General features: G+C 44.2%; 1 protein-coding gene across 3 annotated transcripts; it reads right to left on the bottom strand.

The window, feature by feature from the left end:
* Nucleotides 1-1,563: 1,563 nt before the first annotated feature.
* Nucleotides 1,564-19,683, bottom strand: MBD3 (methyl-CpG binding domain protein 3). 3 transcript variants are annotated; one of them, XM_075736231.1, is made up of 8 exons: nt 19,592-19,683; nt 14,620-14,676; nt 11,790-11,949; nt 9,893-10,030; nt 7,194-7,284; nt 6,524-6,701; nt 5,113-5,310; nt 1,564-3,472 (listed from the first exon to the last, which is right to left on the bottom strand). In XM_075736231.1, exons 1-7 carry the CDS (start codon nt 19,645-19,647, stop codon nt 5,118-5,120), a joined length of 873 nt encoding a protein of 290 aa, XP_075592346.1. In that variant the 5' UTR covers nt 19,648-19,683; the 3' UTR covers nt 1,564-3,472; nt 5,113-5,117. The 3 variants fall into 3 exon arrangements, with proteins under 3 accessions (XP_075592346.1, XP_075592347.1, XP_075592348.1); XM_075736232.1 differs by lacking the exon at nt 19,592-19,683 and adding an exon at nt 19,019-19,187; XM_075736233.1 differs by lacking the exon at nt 19,592-19,683 and adding an exon at nt 18,863-19,006.
* Between the last annotated feature and the right edge of the window lie 1,678 nt (nt 19,684-21,361).

Genomic DNA, 21,361 nt, shown 5'->3' on the forward strand with positions numbered 1-21,361 from the left:
GCATTTCGAAGGTTTTCATCCTATCTACCAACATCAACCAAACCAGTCCATCCCCCATCTCCTCCAACCAGTGCCCTCTAGAATTAGGCAAGCTGCCGTTTGTTAAAACAAGAAAAACCTGACTGAGCATGACACAGCATAAGAAATGTAGCTTTTGTGAACTCAGGTGGTATGTATCCAAAATTACACTGTCTACAGGAAAAGATGCAGAACCTTCACTGTACGGGACAAGATCCTACCCCTTAGCGAAGCAGCATAAGGGCCATTAGAATATGCTTATATATTATCTCCAAAGAGGATTAAACTATAGCAACATAACTATCCATCCACAGAGCTTGGTACTATTGTTTTAGTAGGAAAAAAAAAAAATCAAAATAGCTTACCAGCGCAAGCAGCATGCAGGACAAACCTAAGGCTATTTCACATTGCAGCTCCATATTACACACATTTATAACATTTAGAGGGCAACAGGAAGGTGCCATTACCATTGATGGAAAGAATTACCTGTTTCAAAAACATCCCCTCACTAGTACTTCTCTAAGCAGATGAACTTGACCTCAGACAAAACGACAGACAATGCCACTGTTAATATACTCTCATGTAACAATTGCTGTATATTAATAAAAGGTACGTTTTGCCCCAATTTCTCTCAAACTACTTTCAGCGTGTTCTTTACTAATCATCTGCTCAACAAGATATACCTCAAGTAACAACTGCTTTCTCCATCTTGGGGATATATTCAGTGATAGCAGACCACTACATGCCCATCAGTCGTGTCCATGGCAGTAGGCTGTGATAAGACAAACTAATCCAGTTGTTATTGCAACAACATGAGAAAGACATCAGGCTCATTTAAAATGAATATTTTATTTACTTACCTGTCTTGATAAGCAGATAAAGTTATTTAAGTTTCTTTGGATGTGACAGGAGTCCTGGGACCCTTTTCGGTACTTTGAACAATCAACTCCTCCATATGAATTAAAATATTAATAAACTTTTTAAAGGACTGAAGGAAAGACAGACAGCTGAACAGGGGAAGTAGAGTGGTGAAAACAAAAGAGTTGGCACACAAGTTGGCAGCAATTTAAACTTGATATTCAATGCATCAAAATATTAGTATCAACATCTCGATCATCTAAGTTCTGGTGCTACGTATGCTTACACAGATTCAAGTAAAAGTAAAGACAGACATCGCTAAATACTAAACAAGTTTTAAAAAAGAAATGGTGTCAGAACAAGATTGCCATGGTCAAAAGAACACCTCTAGTATGGGTTATAAACTGCTAGAGTTGAGATTCAAAGGACCAGATCAGCAACTTGCCCGTTAGACAGCACGCCTCAGCAGTCTCTTACTCAGTGAGGACACAGGAGGACTCTGCAGCAAGAATGAACTGGCTTTCCACAAGTTTCACTCTCTATTCCCCTGATGGGTCCCAAATATCAAGATCCAAATCTCAGAATGGAGCCCACAGCAAAAATGAAAGAGCATCTCCGCTGAAATAACTGGAAGGGGCATAGCACAAAAACTCTAGGTAGGGGCTTGACACAGACTAGAAGAATCTCTGCTTTGTGAGAAACATTTAATTCAACGCAATGAATTACAAGAGGACAGATTTACAGAATAATAACCATAACAGACTGTTCAAAAAGGAAAATAACTTTCACTGGCTGCAGCACCAGGTAAGGTTCCACAAAGAAATACCTGGCAGAGCAGCAGCAAAGTACAATTCAGTCTTCTTGCAGTACTCCAAATGAGCAATATCAAAGAATTTTGTATTTTCAAATCTTTAAGAAAAGAGTTAATATAGTATCAATCACTTTGGCATGGGATATTTTCAAGGAGCTTAAACCTATTCAGATCACTAAACTGAACTACTCCCAAAGGCTATTACTTTCCAGGCAATTCCCCTGGTCCCTTGCTGTCACTGCTAATCATTCCTACATGATAAAGGCTCTGGGAGCTACTTTCTTCCCCAAGTTTTGGGATACCAATAACTTGTACAATTGGTTAGTGGCACAGTATTTAATCCACCACTTCATACCGTACTCTCAGCTGAGATGTCCACGCATGAATTACGCAATGGATACCCGAAGACTAAGATAACTTTTGCATCTTAGTCAACACATTCTGCAAGCTATAAACTCCCGTCTTCCTCCCCTCTCCATATCCTCCCTCCCCAGATAAATCCATTTTTAGCCACAAGTTACCCCAATATGCTCACAGATGTACTAGAAGAGACTGAGGAATCAATCAAGGTACCGATGGTGAAGCCAAATACTTATAAACACATTAAGGCAGGTTTCACATCATTTCATTTTTGGACACAAAATGCTGGTCACTTCACCGCACATGCAAATAAGAAAGATTTAATACTTAATAAAAAGCTTTAAATTCGTTTTTAGATATTATAGAAAAATCAACCTTTTTCCTTTCTTGTTTTAAAAGAGGTCAGAACATTACTGCACACAAAAGCAGATGTGTAGACACACCTATTGGAATGGATCCCCTTCCCTCCTCACACACAGAGACAGAGGTCGGGGTTCTTGGCACCAGAAGAGAAAGGAGGAAGTTTTCCTCATTGTCAGTCAGAAATGAGTCATCCTTCCATTCCGAGTTGAGAAGGTCCTTCTGACTGGACTTAAACCAAAACAAAATATACCACGGAGCGGGTATATTTATCTTCGAAAGTCTATTCGGCTACGCTTGGACGTACACACAACCCCGTATCGCTGCCGTGCACGGCAGCACATTCGGTGTGGTGCTGGAACTAACTAAAAACCGATTGCCATTGATGTAAGACCAATTCCTCAAGTGTAGCTTCCCCTACTTATCAAAACCTCAGGTGGAAGAGGCACTGGCAGTTTATCTCTGAGACTACACTTCCAAGACCAATGTGGTCTTGCGAGGAAAAGGAAATTCAGTGACCCAAATTGACACATGGAATGACAATCCACAACATAAAATGACCTCCCTACAGTCTGGTACAAACAGATAGCCTACAGCAGAGTAGCCAAGGAGTGAAACAGCATCTCTCTCACTTGTGTTAGAGAGAAAATTGTTTCTATGGGTCATCGTTAAAGGTATTTTGATAAAAAAAGCTTAAAAATGTGTCACCTATCACTGACCCACAACAGCAACAACAAAAAAAAAAAAGAGACAGGAAATTTGGTTCCTAGTGTTTTCCCTCCCACCATTTTATGTTCCTTTATTCCCTCCCACTTTCGCATTCCCGATTACCCTACCCCTTTAGAAAAAGGAGGGGGAGTGGAGTTTAGTCAAGTTCCATCTTCAAAACTACCCAGCAATTAATGAGCCATCAGCTCCTCAACGTTTCCTGAAGCGTACATCAAAATGCTCACAGGTACAGTTGGATTGTTGGTGCAATATACTCGGCAGACACTCTTGGCTTTGTAAATAGTTGTGCTGACCCTGCTGATAGGGTTTATACTGGGAATTCTTAGATGGAACTCCCTAGGAGAAAAAAAAAAAGAAAAAAAAAAAAGAAGAGATTCTGTAAGTCAGTAAGAACTTTTTATATCTTTATAGCAAGTGATCCCTTAAAAGAATAAAGCATCCATTTCATTATCTCCTGGTTTTCACCTACAGCAGTTTGTTCTAGTTCTTTGCTGTTGCCAGACCTCTGCAGTAGAAAGGAATGCAAGATACTCACTGTCCAAATAAAGCTACTGTTAGTGGTGTGGTAAAACAGGAAAATAGAGAGGGCCCAGATATATAAGATGGCATCTCCCAAAGGCAAACAGATTTCATGTTACAATCAACCTTCCAGCTTGAAGGATTGCTTAACATAAATCATCCTTCCTTTTACCTGAAACACAGCTGCCATTCCCTCCAAAGGGCCTTTTCTTTTCTTCTGCTATTCATCCTAAAAATTCTTTTTTTTTCCCCCTCCACATTCTTGCTTCTTGCCTCACAGGCTCTGGAGTGAAGCACCCAGGGTACTGTCTATCCTATTTCAGTGACAGAACACTAATTGTTTTTCTTAGGCTAAAACTTAAAACGATCAAAAATTGAAATCGGCAAGTTCCATTTTCGTCTCATCCCATGAGCTGCACTCACGATACACACAGTGCTCCGGGCTAGGGTTAGTTACATCAAAAGAACAGAGCAAGGAAAAACTCTGCTTCGTAGCACGGTGCGCCGTCCCTATGTAGTGCAATACACAACATTTAAGGGAACTCCTTTTGGTGCATCTTGACTTGGCTTTAGATATCTGGGGGTTTTCTGCATCACTATACAGTAATGATTCATTATTCAGAGCTATTTTGGTTTACAGGACAATAAAAAAAATTCTAGTTCCACCTTTAGAAAGTTCCACTGCACAAGTAAGTTCCACTGCACAAGTAAAAGTCTGACGTGAAAACAAGAAGCAAGTCCTTTGTGATACTTTTAAGGGATACACAATGTAAAAGCACATCTCTGTGAAGCCTGTAGTTACTACTGTTACATTATCTTAAACTCTTCAGATGTTTCCAGATTTTGAATATAAATGTTCTTCTGTTACTTTCAGTTTATAAATTCCCACCACCTATAAAGTTTTTTAGCAGCTTCCCTCTTTTGATGGTCAAGTTGTCTTTTTTTAACCTTTCACAAATATTATTTAAAAAATTCCACAAATGTGCCCTCTAATATACCCTGCAAGAAAATGTGTACTAAAAATGCAGAAGTGAGAGAAAAAGGCAGATGGGGGAGCAACTGAGTCTGTAAGATGGACCATCCTTTCTGCCCAGTGTCCTCTGGCATAAATAAGTAAGTAGGGGGAAAAACTGACATCACAAACCAAATAATTTTCTAAGAACTGATCCACTTTCAAGATAGAATCTTTCAAGCACTTACCTACAGGCTCTGGTTACACGTTTAGCCCATCTGACACAGACATAAAGCCCAGAACACTCCATGACAATGCAATCACTCGCCAGAAATCACACACATCAAAATAACTTGATTTTTTTCCTGAAAGCGTGGCTACTACACCTTTAAAAGTGCATGTCAAAAAGCAAAGATTTGTCAGTATATACTAAGATTCCTTCTGAAAACATTTTTGCCTTTGACAAAGTATAGTTTTTAGGTGAGAAAGGTTGCTGTCACATTACCTGGACTATACATTCTCCATCTCCTGGTCATGGTCCTGCTCCTCCTCCTCCTCTTCCTCTTCTCCTTCTTCCTCGCCCCCTTCTTTCTCTGAAGGAGCTTCCCCATCTCTCGCTATTTCCTCCACATGGGCAAGCATGTCAGCCATCAGGGCTTCCTCCAGCCTCTTCCTCACCTGCTGCACCAGCTCCTCTTGCTTCCTGCCCCAAATCAATGAACACTGACATCAATCCTCAAAGCCGGCTCTTTCATGGAAAAGGAATCTTAAATCCCTCGTACACGAGGCTGGGCAGACAAACATGGCTTTGAAAGACCCCTTTAAGAACTGCATTGTAAAAAATTACCTGGTATTATAAGTGAAGCTGAAAGAAACACTTCAAAAAGTTGTCCAATATTTTCTTTTACAAGTCCTTACCATTGATTGTACCATTTTTAATTCTCACTGAAATTTGCCTAATTTAACAGGTGATTTTTTTTTTTTTAATTCGTAGTCAGCCAACCCTGCTCAGATTTCCTAAAATGAGACTGGAGAAAATTATGTTTCTGACCTTTTCAATCTCTTTGCTCATTCTCCTTTTGAGTCACAACCTTAAATTTTACAGCTCCTTTTCTGTCAAAATCATAGTAAAACAAAGATTTGATCAACAATCTGTGGCTCGTGGGACTCCTATTTCATCTCAGCCACAGGAAATCACGCAGTTATAAACAGACAATTTTTCCTTGCCATTCACGTATAAATCAAGCACAAAAAAAGTCATCCTGTAATTCAAAGAGATTTATCAAACAGTCAAAACAATTACTACCTTTAAACGCTGTTAATGAATGCAAAGTAATGTGCTTTCAGGTTAGTGTCTTTAGTATATTCAGTTCTCTGTCAAGTGCTTAAAGCTGAATTTGACCAGTCTTGATTTAGCAATATAATTCATTACTGAAAGCAAGCTGTACCTAAATAAATTGCATCCTTGTTCACTGCCACCACAGCACTTAGTGCTTTTATTTGGTCCTGCACTGGCACAGAGTAAGGCGAAGAGAATCCAACCACATCGCTCAGGACTTCTCCAGTCTCTTCTTTTCTTAGGGGTGCCTTAATCAAGGTTACTCAAACTCAGACACCGTTTTCAATAAAAGGAAATGTACCCTGACATGAAAAACAGATATGAACCTGAAACCTCAGAGTGTTAACTGAGCACGGTCAAAATAAAAACATAATGGGCTTTAAGGACATGCCTGCACAAGAGCAGCTTCGTGTAACTTTTTTTTTCTACTCTACTGATACAGAAGCATTCAAATTAATTCAGCAAGCCATAGTGCTCCATCAGACATTTAAACTTACCATTAAAAAAACAAAAGGGGGTACTGTTTTACCACAAGAAACCTTGTTCCAAGACAGTAAGTGATATTTCTAGTTAATACCTAATATCTTCATCTGTCACCATAAATGCTTTGCAAAGTGGCTGTGAGGTGTTTAGCCAAACTCCAGGATTCTTCTCTACGGCCGCAGACAGCTGTCCGGTGATGGGCATAGTGCTAGTGTGCAGAGCACTAGCTATAGCAGAGAGAAGGGTTTCATCAGTGCAACCAGGTCCAACCCCTGCAAGTGGGAGGAAAGCAATAATCAACATTGTACAAGACAAAGAACAGCAAATCAGGATAACAGGTATTATTTAAAGTTTAATGGCAAAGCACGTACTGTCATTTAGAAAGCTAATGCAACATAAATCTCAGCCCTTAACACTTCTAACAGCACCTGTACAACTTTCTCCAAGATTATTTAAATCTAGATCAATTCCTCATTCTGTTACACAAAAAAAACCACCAAATTGGGAATGGAAGCTGTTTCCATTCTGCTTCTGGAAAATGAACAACAACAGAAAAAAAAAAAAAAAAGTCAAGCAGCTTTGCTTCAGTATCCCATGCAGACGAAGGGCACCGAACCTCCCAAGTCAGAGTACTAACAATTCCTGCTGAAGCAGGAATGGCCCACAGCACTGAGGAGAACAAGGAGGTCAAACACAAAAACTTCAGATCACCGCTGATTGGTATCAAAATGCCACCCCTGCAGTTAAGGGCAGACTTCGATTACCTTGTAAACCTTTTGGAAGGTCCATTGTTTTCACCAGCTCCTCTGCAATGTCAAAAGCATTCAGTCCACTTAATTTCTTCTCCCAGAAGAGCTGACATCAAAGAAAGTGTTTATTGGCACAAAACAGAGAAATGGAATTGACAACTACACAAAGCACCTGCTTACTATCAAAAGAGGGAAGAACACTGCTGCAAACAACTTTATATTGGATTTACTATAGAAGGGGTCTGTCTGTCTGTCTGACAGCAGGGAGCACTCCTCATTGCCAATCAGTCCCACAACAACTCTGTCCTGATCTGCTGCCTTGAAAAAGACTTTCTTTTCTTCCAGAGACTGGTACTTTCATTGCTTCTGAAGCGGAACAGCAAGGCAAAGCTTGCTGGCTTTCATCTAAGCACACATAGTGTGGGACAGCCTTTTTTACACTCCTATTCCTCTCTTGCTGTCTCACATATACCACAGAAGTTAAGGATGAAAGAACTGTATCTAAGCTCTTTCCAAGGTAAAGCATTATATTATTCCTCTCCAGCAGTTTCTCACGAGAACAGCTATGTCTAGTCCTTTACTGTATTTTGAATCATCGGTCCTCCTCAAGCTTAAGAACACATGAACGCGATATCCAGATACTATATCTGGATACACCTTCAACTCTCAATCTATAAGGGGGATCAATGAATACCTGGAGTACCATTTGTCTTGCAAGAAAGCAATTTTATCTGGATTTTGATAAACTAAGAATTTAGCCCAAACAGTCCACACACATCCCCTTTTTATGCCTGTCAAAATCTGAGTGCAACTGAACTCACGTTACTTGTCCAACTGCCAGCTCCCAACAAGGGGAACAAGGACAGTCACAGCCAAAACACATGGGCTGGATATTCTCCAGCCTATGACTTTCCCGTCGGTGAATTTTAGGTCAGTGCATAATGGGACTTGCACTGCTTTCAAATTTTGAAGAAACATCTGAAGGCTGCTGACCAGACGTTAAAATATACAACAGTCCAGTAAAATATTTTAATGTTTTAATTTAACAGACTCTTAGATGTAAAATGCAGAGAAAGAACAAGGCTGCCCTATCCTGTGCTACATAATAGAAAATGAAATATATAAACCAATATGTGTATATTTTTATACAGATAGCATATACATATATGTTTTCATATATACACATACATATCTAAAAACCTTTTCAGAAAACAGACTCCAATGTTGTCATAGAAAGGCAAAAGGATTACATAAGGGAAGCACAAGCAGAGTCTAGGAAGCTGCATTACAACAAGTAGTAACGTAGGTCCGATCACCACACCCTTGTGTAGCAGGGCCGATCTCTGCTGTCTAACAGACTGCACTCGCACATCCACCCATCAATCTCTTCCACAACAGGATGCAAACCTCTATCCAGCTCAGTGTTTTGCATATCAGTGTCATACCTTTAGTGTCCTCTTTCGTCTTAACTAGTTAAGGGGTTTATAGGAACAGCAACAACACTATGAACACACATGCCCTACTTCCTTAGGAAACCATGCTAAAAGCCCACCAACCTGTTTAAAAAAAACCAAAACAAAACCAACAAAAAAACCCCAACCAACAAAACAAACCATCGGATTCCATTGCAAATAGAACCCCTCTCACTTCAGAAAGGTAGTTTTTAAGTTTGCGGAAAAGGTTTTCAGTGTGAGAGGTGGGTACTTTATAAGGTATTTTTAAATTTTATTGAAATCACTTTCCCTCTTGGGATGATATATTTCAATTCCACCAGACCTCAAAGATTTTAAAATATACTGATAATTGATACCGATGACTGCATCCAAACAGACTAACGAAGCTGAACATCTAGTTTGCCAACAGGTGTAAAGATGGACTCACTACAGGAAAAGATTCACAGAATCCCTGGTGTGAGCTCTGGAGGCAACTGGCTATCAACTCTAGGTAATATTAATGAAATTAGAATGCCTTCCAAAGGCTGCTTTGAACAGATACATTATTTTGCCAGTGCCCAACTTCAAAGCCACACTTGTCCTAAGCACACTTTTCACATCCCTTCACTAGATGAAATTAAGCCAAAGCATTTTAATTTTGGTGTATTCTCTTTGCAAATACACAGAATGGTAAGAAAAACACTTTCATTCTGTATTAATAATGACATTGCAAGCAAATTTATGACCTTATTCATACGGGTAGAGTTAACTACTAATGATACCCGCATCTGAAAAACAGGCCCACGCAGGGGGTACAGTCCCTTGCACTACATCACAAACACCATGTTGTACGTGGTCCGTACAGGAAGAGGGATTTCTTGAAACACAATTCTTATACACTTGGAACATTTGACAGTGATTCTAATTACAATGCAAATGTCCCCTAGAGCGGTTATGACATTTGTCTAAATTTGTAGATAATACTTAATTTCAGCATTAAGGAAATGAAGGCTTAACTACAACATAATTGTAATCTAAACAAAGGTTGGAGTCTAGTTATACAGACAGCAAATTAACTATGTATTGGAAATGGGTTGTGTTCCGATTTTAGAAGCTAGGAGCACTGTAAATTATTGCTTCTGAAACATCAGAGACTTCCAATTGCCACGGACTATTTGTTCAGCATCGCAAAATTTAAGTGGTTTAATCTGTCACCCTCCCAGCAGCAAAACAAGGAGCTGCTTAGTTCTGGAGAAGAAGCTACTGAGCTGCAAGCCTTACCTGGCGGGGCTGGTCCACAGCTTTCTGAGGATCACTCTTCACCTTATTGCTGGGATGGTTTGTGATCTTTGTGACAGGTTGTTTGAATATGGAGGCTGTCTGTCGGACAGGCAGTGCTGTGTTCAAATCAGGCTTACCCTAAAAATTTCAAACAAAAGGAGGGGAAAAACCCCACAAAAATATTTTCAATTTGCTAAAATGCTACTACAGCCATAAAGATGTACAGCAGGGAAAAGAAGAGTTCACAGACTAGAAAACTTGTCTGATCTCAAGCTATATAGCTTAGACTGCTAAAAATGCATTGCTACACTCAAATCTCGCCTTAGACCTATCAAAACTAAAGTAAGTTTTCCACTCTTTCACATTCTACTTGACATACTAGCCTCCTCTCATTCTAGTTTATACTCATTGGTTTTATCCCAATTTTGACAGGATTCAGGAGTCAGAACACAAAGCTTGCACTTTGACGAGCCACCTGTAGATCACTAAACCCAAAGATTTTGATACAGTGTTTGTAATAATTAGAAAGATTATGATGTGGGATATAGAGGCTGATTTGTGAATCCAGAAACCATTCTAAACGTTCTGTTTAAATCCAGTTGTGGACACTGGATAAACAAATCAATATAGCTGGAACCTTGATTGTTTCTTTTTACCTTCAGTTCTTAACAAAACTCAGTTTTTAAATGGAGCTCACAACAATCAAGTTTTCACTACATGACTGCATTTTATGTTAGCGGAAACACAGGAAGACTGTTCCTCGTTCCAGAGATCTAACATCCAAGTCTTGAAATGGCTGTAGGACATACTTTGTTCTTGAGGACGCCGACACCGTGTCTGCTTAACATACTTATTCATGAGATGTAGCAAAGATGCATTCAGGACAAATATCATTCTGAATCATCTGTGTACTAATCCATTTCTAAGCCAATAATAACTATTTGTCCATTTATTGAACGGTTCAGGCAGAATTTTTAGCCTATGAGGTGTGTGTTAGCTGCTGGTCCCTGCAGCAAGGCACGTTTCTTTTGGAATATCACTACAGCACCTAGCACTAAGTAAGTGTTCCAATCACTTTGATGATGATTCTTGACTCACTGACATATTTAGAAAATAAGCACTATGCTATTTTCTACATTTAATGTTTAGGTGCATAGCATAAGCTTTTGGGTTCTGAAAAAGCTTTTAGCATCCAGCGAAGATACTCAAGAACGACTTGAGCCAATCTATCCAGACAGGCTGTATACCAATGGCACTGTAATACCAACTAAACCTTAACAATCAAAATTAGCAGGTGCCAAACACAGGACTTTTATTTTGTTTTACAAATAGGTCTCGCCATCCTCTTGTCTCTTCACCTTTTTGCCCAAAACGCATCTCCTCCTTAGATCAATTCTAAAGCCGATACACCAGCATGGCCTAGCGACAGGTCCTGGGAGTCGCTCGTGGGAGACTGCGTTACCTCCTCATCCCTGCTGCCCTATGCCACTCTTCCATCTTCCCCCAAGCCAAATGTCAGAGCAGAGAAGAGCTGCTGCACAGCCACAGGAGTCAGCTGGAGATTTGGGGCTCTGAGGAGATCATGCTGGAGAAGGCAACCTCACACATCAGGGAGGGGAAGAGAAAAAGATGCCAGCCCTCTCTCCAGGCATTCCATACAGAAGATTTAGCAGTACTGCAATATTCTTCCATGGTATCAGTATGCTGGAAGAATCAGTGAATTGCAGTATTTTTCCGACACCCCGTAACAGAGATCTTATCTCACACAACTCAAGTTTCATACATTAATTACAAAACGTTTAGTTTTCATGTCATCACAGGTATTGTTCTGAGAGGGAGCCTGGCCAATACAATAGCAGACAGAAAGGGGAAAGCTGCCGCTGCATCTTAGTCTTACTTTGGCTTGGTTGGAACAGTCATAGCGCATCCTCTGTCTGTTCTTGTTCATTTTATTCATCAACATTTTTCCTGTGCGGAAGTCAAAACTGCTCAGGTCCATCGAGCTCCCCAGGTAGCGTGCCAGCTGGGGCTTGCTTCGGAACTTTTTACCGCTTGGGCTGAAAAAAAACCAAAACAACAAACCACAGAAGAGAAACAAGGAGGGAAATTAAAATCCTCTGGACTTCAATACCAGTGCTCGCTGCAACTCAGGAGAGGCAAGTTTTATTTCCTTCATGAAAAACGACGTGTGCTGAACTTCCAAGAATGAAGGTCACATTAAACTCTAAATGGATATTTTCATATCAACTCTTTCACACAATTACTGTGGAAGAGACAAATTAAGTGCAGACCACGTTAAAATGTTTTTATATGTAAAGAGGAAGATTCAGACCAGGTATAAATGAACATGGCATAATTCACGCAATAACCATGAGAGATATCAGCACAATCACTGTATTTATCACTCTGTTGTCTCAAATAATAAATGCCCATTTTCAAGCATAATTTCTTCTCCCAGGAGCATTACGTTTGACTAGCACCACAAACATCTCCTTGGATTCCCCTCCTTCCCCTGCCTTGAGTAGCACATTTGGGTTTGATTACAGGTTTTTGGTAGCATTTTGAACACTTCAGGATGACACAATAGCAGGGAGAAAGAACAGGAATTAACTGCTGAGAAGCTGCAAAGCAAAGAATTACAAAGCTTAAGGATGCAAAGATAAAGTGTCAAAACCTTGGAAAACTTTCCATTAATGGTAAAACAGAAGGGAGATTCTTTTTAAACACCTTGTTTCAGATGAAAGACTACAACCTGGCAAGCAGGCGCAAATTACTCCAATTCCTCATTGTTGTTGTTTTGTTTTTAAATAATATAACCTTTTGCACTACAAAGAGCACTGCTAGGTAAGCTTTTATTTTTTTATGCATAAAGCAAAAATAAGTCAATGTGTTATGACTGCTGTCTAGAACTATGCACACAATAAGCACAAAGTATTCTTCACTTCTCATGCAGCATCATAACACCTCTTTGTTCCCTTAATTTCTCTCATTTCTGGTTTTCTGCAGCTTGCATATTCAATCTTAATACCCATCTGGTGGCTCACTCTACATAGATCCATCATATTACACACAGGTTAATTGGGTGAAAGGCATTTTAAGACCAAAAATGCCAGTTACCACCCCCCGCATTTATTCATCTTCTTATTTTAAAGAGCAGTTAGCAGTGTTAGAACATTTTTTTTTTTCCCCAGCCGTATTGCATGGAAGCGTGGTGATCTCTTCCCTAACCTACAAACACTCTCCACTCTCGATGTCCCAAGGATCTCATTTAGAAGATGTTAGTGAGGTCTCGCTGGACGTCACCTTACAGGTTGCTCATTGTACACAGTGGTGTCACCCGTGAGTTCAACAATTCAATTCAAAGCAACTTCACAATATCCAAACATTGAATTTGAGATGACTAGAAGCAGTACCTACACATTAGAGTCTCTATTTCTTCTACTGCGAAGTAGTATCAATGCAACTTATATCTGCTGGAGACAGGTATACCTGCCAATGAAGTTCAAATGCTGAGGACAGCTGGAGCTCTGTGACTAAGAGCTGTTACCTTCTGTTATTCCTGAAGCCAGAAATGCAGGCTACTTGTTGCAAGGTTTCTACTTGAAGGCCAAGAATAACTTGAAATAATAAACTTGCCACAGAATGAGAGGTAAGAAGTATTACTAACTATTTCAGCAGCACAGACCCCGCTCTGGGGTGGTGTTCACACTGGTAAGATACTGAAAAACTTTCTAGGGTCTTCTCAAAGGGGAAAAAAAAGCTCAAAGGAAAAAGCCTCTTTTCAACACATTATCTGCTTCCCTAAAGCCTTTATTAGGGGAAAGGTCAGGAAACACAGCATAAGCATAGAATTTCTAGCATGGGACAGTGGCAAACCAATTACTCCAAGTCAGACTGTGCATGCAAAAAAAAAAAAAAAAAAAAAGATTAAAAAAACCCAGAAAGAACCAAAGCATTAAAAGCTCTCCAAAAACTGAGAGACAAGGTTAATATGAATTATACTAAACATGAAATCTGAAAAAGGTCCCTCAAAGGACTTATGATGTGGTCATCCCCCACAAAGCATCTGCTTAGGAAGCTCCTGGCCCCGATTGCTCCCAAGCTGCTTATCCTGCCCTGGATCTGCTCAAGCACGAAAGCATTCATGTAAATGCACAGTTAACCAATGGGGAAAATAATGCATCTTTAGAGGGTAGGGGAAAGGGGAGGAAACACTTTATCACTGGTTATTCCTCAGCTGGACCAGTTCACTACGGAGCTGCACAAACACTCAGGCCAGAAGATGACACAGAGTAGGAATAAATACACAGGAACAGACTGAGTCCAGACTCAAATTCAAAACCACTTTTTCAAAATGTAAAGGGAGTTATATGCCTCAATCCAGGATGAGGAATAGCCAACTCCAGCAGCTTTTAGGCCAGAGTCATTGCTGCCATCAGTGAAGTCAAGAAGAGAAACTCCTACTGTATGAACAATATGACACTGCTTCCTCTTCCAAGATCCACAGCTCCAATTTACAGTTTAGTGTCTTAGTAATTTTAAAATAAATACATTACAGTGAATTGTGCCCTTAAAAGTGCAGCGTAACTTCCAGAACAGAGACAGACACACTCAGAGACAGTATTTTAAATGAACATAGCCCTTCAGATTTTTTCTAGTGTTCTAGTAATTTTTTCAATGGATTTGAAAAGCTTCTTAAAGTCCACATACATCTAAAAAAAACCCACCTGAAATGACTCAGAGTCCTGTCTCTTCCTGGGGAAGCTTGGCCCAAAGGAAAAGCACTGAAATGTTCAGAAGAGAAACTTTTATTCTGATTATGTCTTTAAAAAGGCAATACCATACCATGCTTCTCTGGAACAACGGCAGACTACAAAGCTGTAGTCTGGAACAAAGCTACAACTCAAAGCTGACAGTAAACTTGCTCAGTAAACACAGACAGAAAGGAAGCGGCTGGTGTGCTCTGGAGCTCCTGGGGTCCCTCTGGCAGGAGCATCCTTGGTAAGATACAGCCACTGAGGGCACCTACAGACACCCGAGAGGGTCAAAGAGGGGGGAAGACAGCCAAAAAAACCACAAAACTCGAGCAGTGGGATTGCTTGTTGCACATCATAAGGCACAGAAACGGCAAACCAACATTTATGAAATACAAACGTTGTTAAAATGCTTGTGTGCCCTTTGAATGTCACAAAATATGAAATTTATCTCCTTCCGCTCCAGAGCAAAAGCTTTGCTCTGCACTCCTGTTTTCGATATACGAAGACTTTTGAAGAGACCCAGAAGAGAGACATCTTGGTACAAAGCTGCCAAACCCAACCCCTTCTAAATAATAGAGCAGGCACTGATACCGTGAGCATGCCGGACTTGGTTCCTGAATTAAGGCCTTTCACACTTCACCACGTTACGAAAAGCAAGGCAACCACAAAGTTGCAAACGATTTTACATGCTTGTCCATCAAAAGCTCCAACGCATTATCTGCTTGCACAGCTTGCCTTGGCACTAACAAAATGAACCTGAAGAGGACGGAGGGGTGCTAGGACCAAACCCAAACCATGCTCAGCTGTTATTCCCAGACTTTTTGGGCGGGATTAAGCTGAATGCTTTGGCAGCCTATTGAAGGGCCAGGCCTGCCAGGTGCCCGCTGCTCTCATGCAGAGCTCACCCTTTGTTTCCTGCCGCATATTCTTAAGGAGAGACCAACTGTAAGCCCAGGCCCTCTCCCCTCCTCCTCCTCCCTCATTACACAAGTCTCCTCCCCTCCGTTCTCTCCATTTAGCCTATGCAGGATATGTACAACTTGGAAAGCAAGGGACAAAAGACAAAAAAACCCCACCACACCCCTGAACAAACGCAGGCATCGCCTGCCTTTTAAAGAAACGGAGAAGGGAATAACCCAGGTAAAAATGATGATCAATAAATAGCATATGCCCAAAACCTCATTTCCTTGGTGTGTGGGGTTGACGGGTATAATGCAAAATGCTTTTCCTTCTCTCTTTCAACCAGGCTCCCTCCTGCGCGGAGCTGGGGCTCACAGCCCACCCCAGACTCCCCCTGCCGCACTTCTCTCCCCAGCTGTGCTCCAGGCAAAGGCTGCAGCAAGCCCCCTGACACCACTTTCTAGGAGAGACACGCACCCTGGAACACCTCATGCTCTGCCTCTCACATCATCTCCATGTTATCCCTGGTCGCAGCATCCGCACTAAGTTCTGCCTTGGTGGTCCCACACCCCAAGAACTCCGTTATCCTGGGACAGGCTAGCACAGACATCTCACAGCTTTCACCAGCGCACATAAAAACCCCCAGTGAACTCCTCCAGCTGCCGGAACCCATCCCACATCTTCACACATCCACGCAGCAGCATCTCCCCATCCCTCTGCAAACAGGTGCCCTGGGCTCTGCACAGAACAGCCTCAGGGAATCAAAGCTGTCCCTTGCCACTACAACGGTCCCAAACAATATTTACGTGCACAGGGAGGCCCCGCACTGCTGTGTAAGGGATGCTCCCTGCCTCACAGGGCAATGGGGCTGTCTTTGTTCAGTAACTTGGGCTCCGATCACAAAAAAAAATCCAAAACTCCCAACCCAAAAAAACCCCAACCCCACCACCCAACAAAAAACCTCCCAAAACCAACTTTGATACACACAATGCACAAAAAACCTCTCAAATTTCCAGAAGCACCCCACCGCATAACAAAAACCTGAAGAGTGGCAGTCCCATAACACAGGAATGAGCCCAAATATAACCAGCTGTTTTTAGAAGGGTCATCTCAAGCATCACGAGAGCTTCCCTGGGGGAGCTGTGCATAAAACAGAACAACTGAGGAAGAGCAAAGTATGGTCTCAGTAAAAGCATTCTCCTCCACAATTTTTTTGGGGGACACCCCCCCCCCCCCATATAGAGACCAAAATATACTTGGGAGAGCGAGGGTGTTAAAAACGTTTTGTTCAACTTTTTACATAGCTGCTGCACAGGTAATTCACAACAAAATAAGCTTCACCCAAGAGTTCTGTTCAGTTTTCCAGAACAGCGATGCTGCCAACTCCTTGAAGCAGAGATGAGCAGCAATCCCAAATGTCTCACACACTTGGTCATCAAACCTTCAGCAGAAGAACACTATGAAGAAAAGCCAACAACGCAGCACTAAATTCTCCTTCCCCTAGGTGAGAACACTGACTTTGAGGAGAGCCTTTGTAGCCAAAACTCTCTCAAAGACAACCTGTCACTTTCATAAAATCCCTGATATGCTTCCCTTCCTGAAATCCTGCATCATTCCTGCCCACTCCGAATTTGGCCCACAAGCTCGACACCCTCTTGAGCTTCCCTACTTTTATGCCACAGGCAGATGAGAGAATGCACTCCAGTTAAAAAATTGCTGCACAATCAACAGCTGCTCAGCATGAGGTTGTAAGACTGTTTCTAAAAATCTGCCCAGGGACTTACACCTTGAGTGGGGTTTAATTTCCAGCCAGCAACTGGCTCGCACAGACTCACATCTCACGGGCTGAACATACTCGGCACAATCCATTCGTCTTGTTGCCCAAAGCAGAACTCATATTCGACAGAAACCTTCACGCAGAAAGCACGTGCTGCTAGTGCTTAGGATTTCTAAAGGAAATCTCCAAACAGAAAGCACAGGAGCCCTAAACAATGGTTTGGAATAAGCAGTAACTGCCACTCGGCTCAGCATTAATTCTCAAGGCAGGTGATTGCAGAGGAGAGTGCTCGTTTCCAAACTGTGCGTGCAGTTTTCCACAAACGCTTACTGCATCTGTACATTCAGGGTAGCCAGAGCAAAAAAAAAAAAAAAAATCATCCAGGTAAACAACAGGCAGAAATAGCACAGGTATTACTAAATTGCCACACTTCTATTTTCCACTCTGAGGTAATGCAAAATGCAACAGTAACCAAAAATGAGTGCAGCAGGGCCCTATCATACCTTTGATCTCTGTCCAAATTGATATAAAGGGAAAATCCATTAAAACCTGGGAATAAAAATATGCTACTTATCCTCTCTCCCCCTCTTTTTTAAGCTCAGCTCTGAGACTGCACCTTTACAAACAAAGTTCTTGGAGAAACAGGGATCTTTTAAGCTTTCAGCTGCACCTCCCCTAGCTGCTGCCGGCGGTCTTGTCCTCTCCCCGGCTGCGGCCCTGGAGCCAGCACTTCCAGCTCTAAGCTCTCAAGGATGGTATCCGCTGGCTCACTCACCACCTGGCACAGCATGCTTTTCTCACAGCTATGATCTGATTAAAAAAAAAATAAAAATGAAACCTAACACATGCAGAAAGTTGATCGCAAACATTTTGCTGACAAGAAAGGCCAGATAAGGACACCTGGATAACTTCTGCTACGCTCTTCCAGCTCCTGACGGACCTGAGTTTCACACATCAGCTCGTGGGTGCACTGAGGCTGCCTCTTATGAGTGCAGGAAGGATCCATATGGCCCACCTACAGCCATACGAGACACATACTGATATTAATAGAAATCCTTCAGGCAGAGCAAGCAGCTCCCCAGCCATATGCTTCCCCCAACAGCAATACTCAAGAGGATAACGCATCCTAAGCCCTGGACTCTCGTCTACAGCAACAGCCATCACTGCAGGCAGGCAAATGCTTCTTTCTTCACCCTACCCCAAATTCCTTAATACACAGAAAAAGCGGCAGATGAGAGCCCCACGGTGGCAGGCAACAACTCTCACCGGTACTCCTGCTACTTTGCAAACACCTTATTTATTTGACACCAACAAAAATAACAGTATTTGCTATGCATAAGCCACTGTGAACAGACGAGCGGGGTTCCCCAAAGGCCACTGCCCCGTTCCACGGTGCTCGTCACCTCACGGCAGGTCGCTGACGGCAAGGCGGGGCGGTGGCAGAGGCCCCCCCGGGACCCCAGAGCGCTTCCCTACGGTACCCGTTAGCACAGCTGCTCCTGCCACCCGGTACCGCCAGCCCCCCGGCACATCCACCTGTAGCGACAGACGGGGCCGGCGCCTTCCCCGGTGTCCCGGCCCGGCCTCCCACCGGGCGGGCGTCTCCTCCCGGCATCCCGCCGCAAGGAAGCGCGGCCCGAGCCCCTCTCGGGCCCGACGCAGAGGCTCCGCGGCCCGGCTGAGCGCTCCCACCTCTTCCGCTCCATCGCGGCCCAGCCCGGCCCGCGGCCGCTCCCTCCTGGCTCCGGCCGCCGGCGGCTCTTCCCGGCCTCACCGCTCTCCTCCCGCCGGCCGCTGTTCCGCGCTCCGGCCGATCACGACGCCCCCCGCCGCCGCCGCCGCCGCGGCGGCGCTGGCTCCTGCTCCCCCCCCGCCCCGGGAGGCGGCGCTGCGGACGCGACGCGACGCGGCCCGGCCCGGCCCGGCCCGGCCCGCTCCCGCCCGCCGCCCTCCCCGAGCGCGGCCTCCGCCGCCGCGGGCGCCCGCCGGGCCCTGGCGTCGCTCCGCGCTCCGCCGCGCCGCGGCCCTCCCGCCTCCTCCACGCCGAAGGCGGCCGCTCCGCTCCGCCCGCCCCCGCGGTTCCGCTCCCGCCCCTTCAACCGCGCCGCCTCCCGCCGCGGCTGGATCCCTCCGCCCGCGCACGCCGGAATATAGTCCCGCCCCTCCGCCCCGGCGGGAAGTCTGCCTCGCCGCCCTACTCTCGGCTCCCGCGCGGAGCCCCCCGGCCCGCTCCCCAAGACAGCCTCCGCCCCGGCCCGACCTTACCCCAGCGCCGGGCGCCTCGGCCCCCCGCGGTGTCCCGGCAGCGCTGCTTTGGGCATCTTCCCCCGCGCCCGCCCCAACCGGACTGGCGGCTCGGCCCCGCGCCCCCCGCCCCGCCCGCTCGCGCCCCCTGCAGCCCCGGATCCGCGCCGCAGCCCCGAGCACCGCCCGCCGGCACCCCCTGCCCGGTCCCTGCCCGCCCCCTTGCCCTGCCCGGCCCCTGCCCACCCGCCTGGGACACGGGCCCACCGGAACGCTGGGCTCCCGCACCCGAGCGCGGCCCCGCAGACGCGGCACCCCGGGGCTAGCAGGCACACCGCCCCGCGGGCAGGCCACTGGCAGAGGCAGCCCGTGTCCCGGTGGTACCTCCCGCCGCACCCCAGACCCCACTTGGAAGAGTTGGCCTGTTCTGCAACACGGCCCCTCTCAGGGGGGCTTCTGAGGTGGTTTTTCTGGGTTCGTTTTGCACCTTCGGTAGCACTGCCCTGCATAGCACCCATACGTCTTCTGCTAGGACAAGGTCCAAAAAGAGATCCAGACCAAAAAAAAACCCCAAACAAAAAAGGAGGAAAATCTGCTCTGGAGGAGATGGTGTGAAGACAAACGAATTAAAAGTTTTTCAGGAAAAAGTGTAACCCACAACCTGTTATAGATGGCCAAATCTCGTACTGCAGTACCCCCGGGAGAGAGGTGTCTGCCTCCCGCTGCTGGTTAACATCTGCCTGGAAACCCCGGCTCTGATAATCTATAACTGAGCACCTGTATTTTGGCAGCTGGGTGTTCCTCGCCATTACAGTACCCGCATACTGAAAACCACTAAGCGCCACAAGGCAGCCTGCCTTCCAAACCACGTCAGAGTAATTAATTTTCCTTTAATGAACAAATGACATACTAGGTTTTTGTTAAGAAACCTGCACGGCCCAGCAGTCCTGAAGCGATCACCATTGAACTTTAAAGCAGCAGCGTCCGTAGACCCTGCCACGATCCACAGGGCTCGCCGCTCTCCCGGCTGCGTCCGTAGCTCCAGCCAGCACTCAGTTCTGACACCGAACTTCCTCAGTCTGTTTGAACTTCCAGTGCTTCCTCCAGCCCACATCTGTGCAACAAGCTGTTGGTAGTTTTATTATTATTAGGGTGTTTTTTTTTTTTTTTGCAACAGGCCACGCTTATTTGTTTCAAACTCCCCTTATGTGGAAAGCAGCAGGGAGCATGAGGAAGGACGTGAGACGCGTGTTGCAGGCGAGAGGAAACCTGGTCCCCCGCACATGGGGTGCAGACTCAGGGAAAGAGAAACTTCAAAGAGCCGGCTGCGCCTGTAGGTGCTGGGTTGCATTTGCTTTGTACAGGAAGATTTTTATATTTAAGACACATGACAGTGGAAATTTTGTCTTTAATTTAATCAATATGGAGCTTTTTGTTGCCCCGAAGGCATCCCATCTCTCTAGGGATTGGTTTTGCTTTTGTTGGTTTGTGTTTAACATTGTTTCCTGGGCTCACACTTATGAAATATCTTGCTCTGCTATTGCGGTTATTTCCTGCAATCTTGAACACGCAGATCAGAAAAGTTTTAATTGCCAGTATTGATCAAACCCACATTATTTTTCATAAATGCACTTTCCCCTTTATTTTGTCAAAAACCCCAAAAACTCACAACCTGGCCAAACTTATACTATTTTAACCAAAACCTTGTACTAAAATAGAGCTTCTTGATTAAAAATGAAGTAAGTGTGTAAAGGGAAACTGAGGCGCGGAGTGATGCTGTTTGCTCTCATT

The sequence above is a fragment of the Balearica regulorum genome, chromosome 26 (genome assembly GCF_011004875.1).
Source record: "Balearica regulorum gibbericeps isolate bBalReg1 chromosome 26, bBalReg1.pri, whole genome shotgun sequence".
In the NCBI taxonomy this organism is placed as follows: Eukaryota; Metazoa; Chordata; class Aves; order Gruiformes; family Gruidae; genus Balearica; species Balearica regulorum.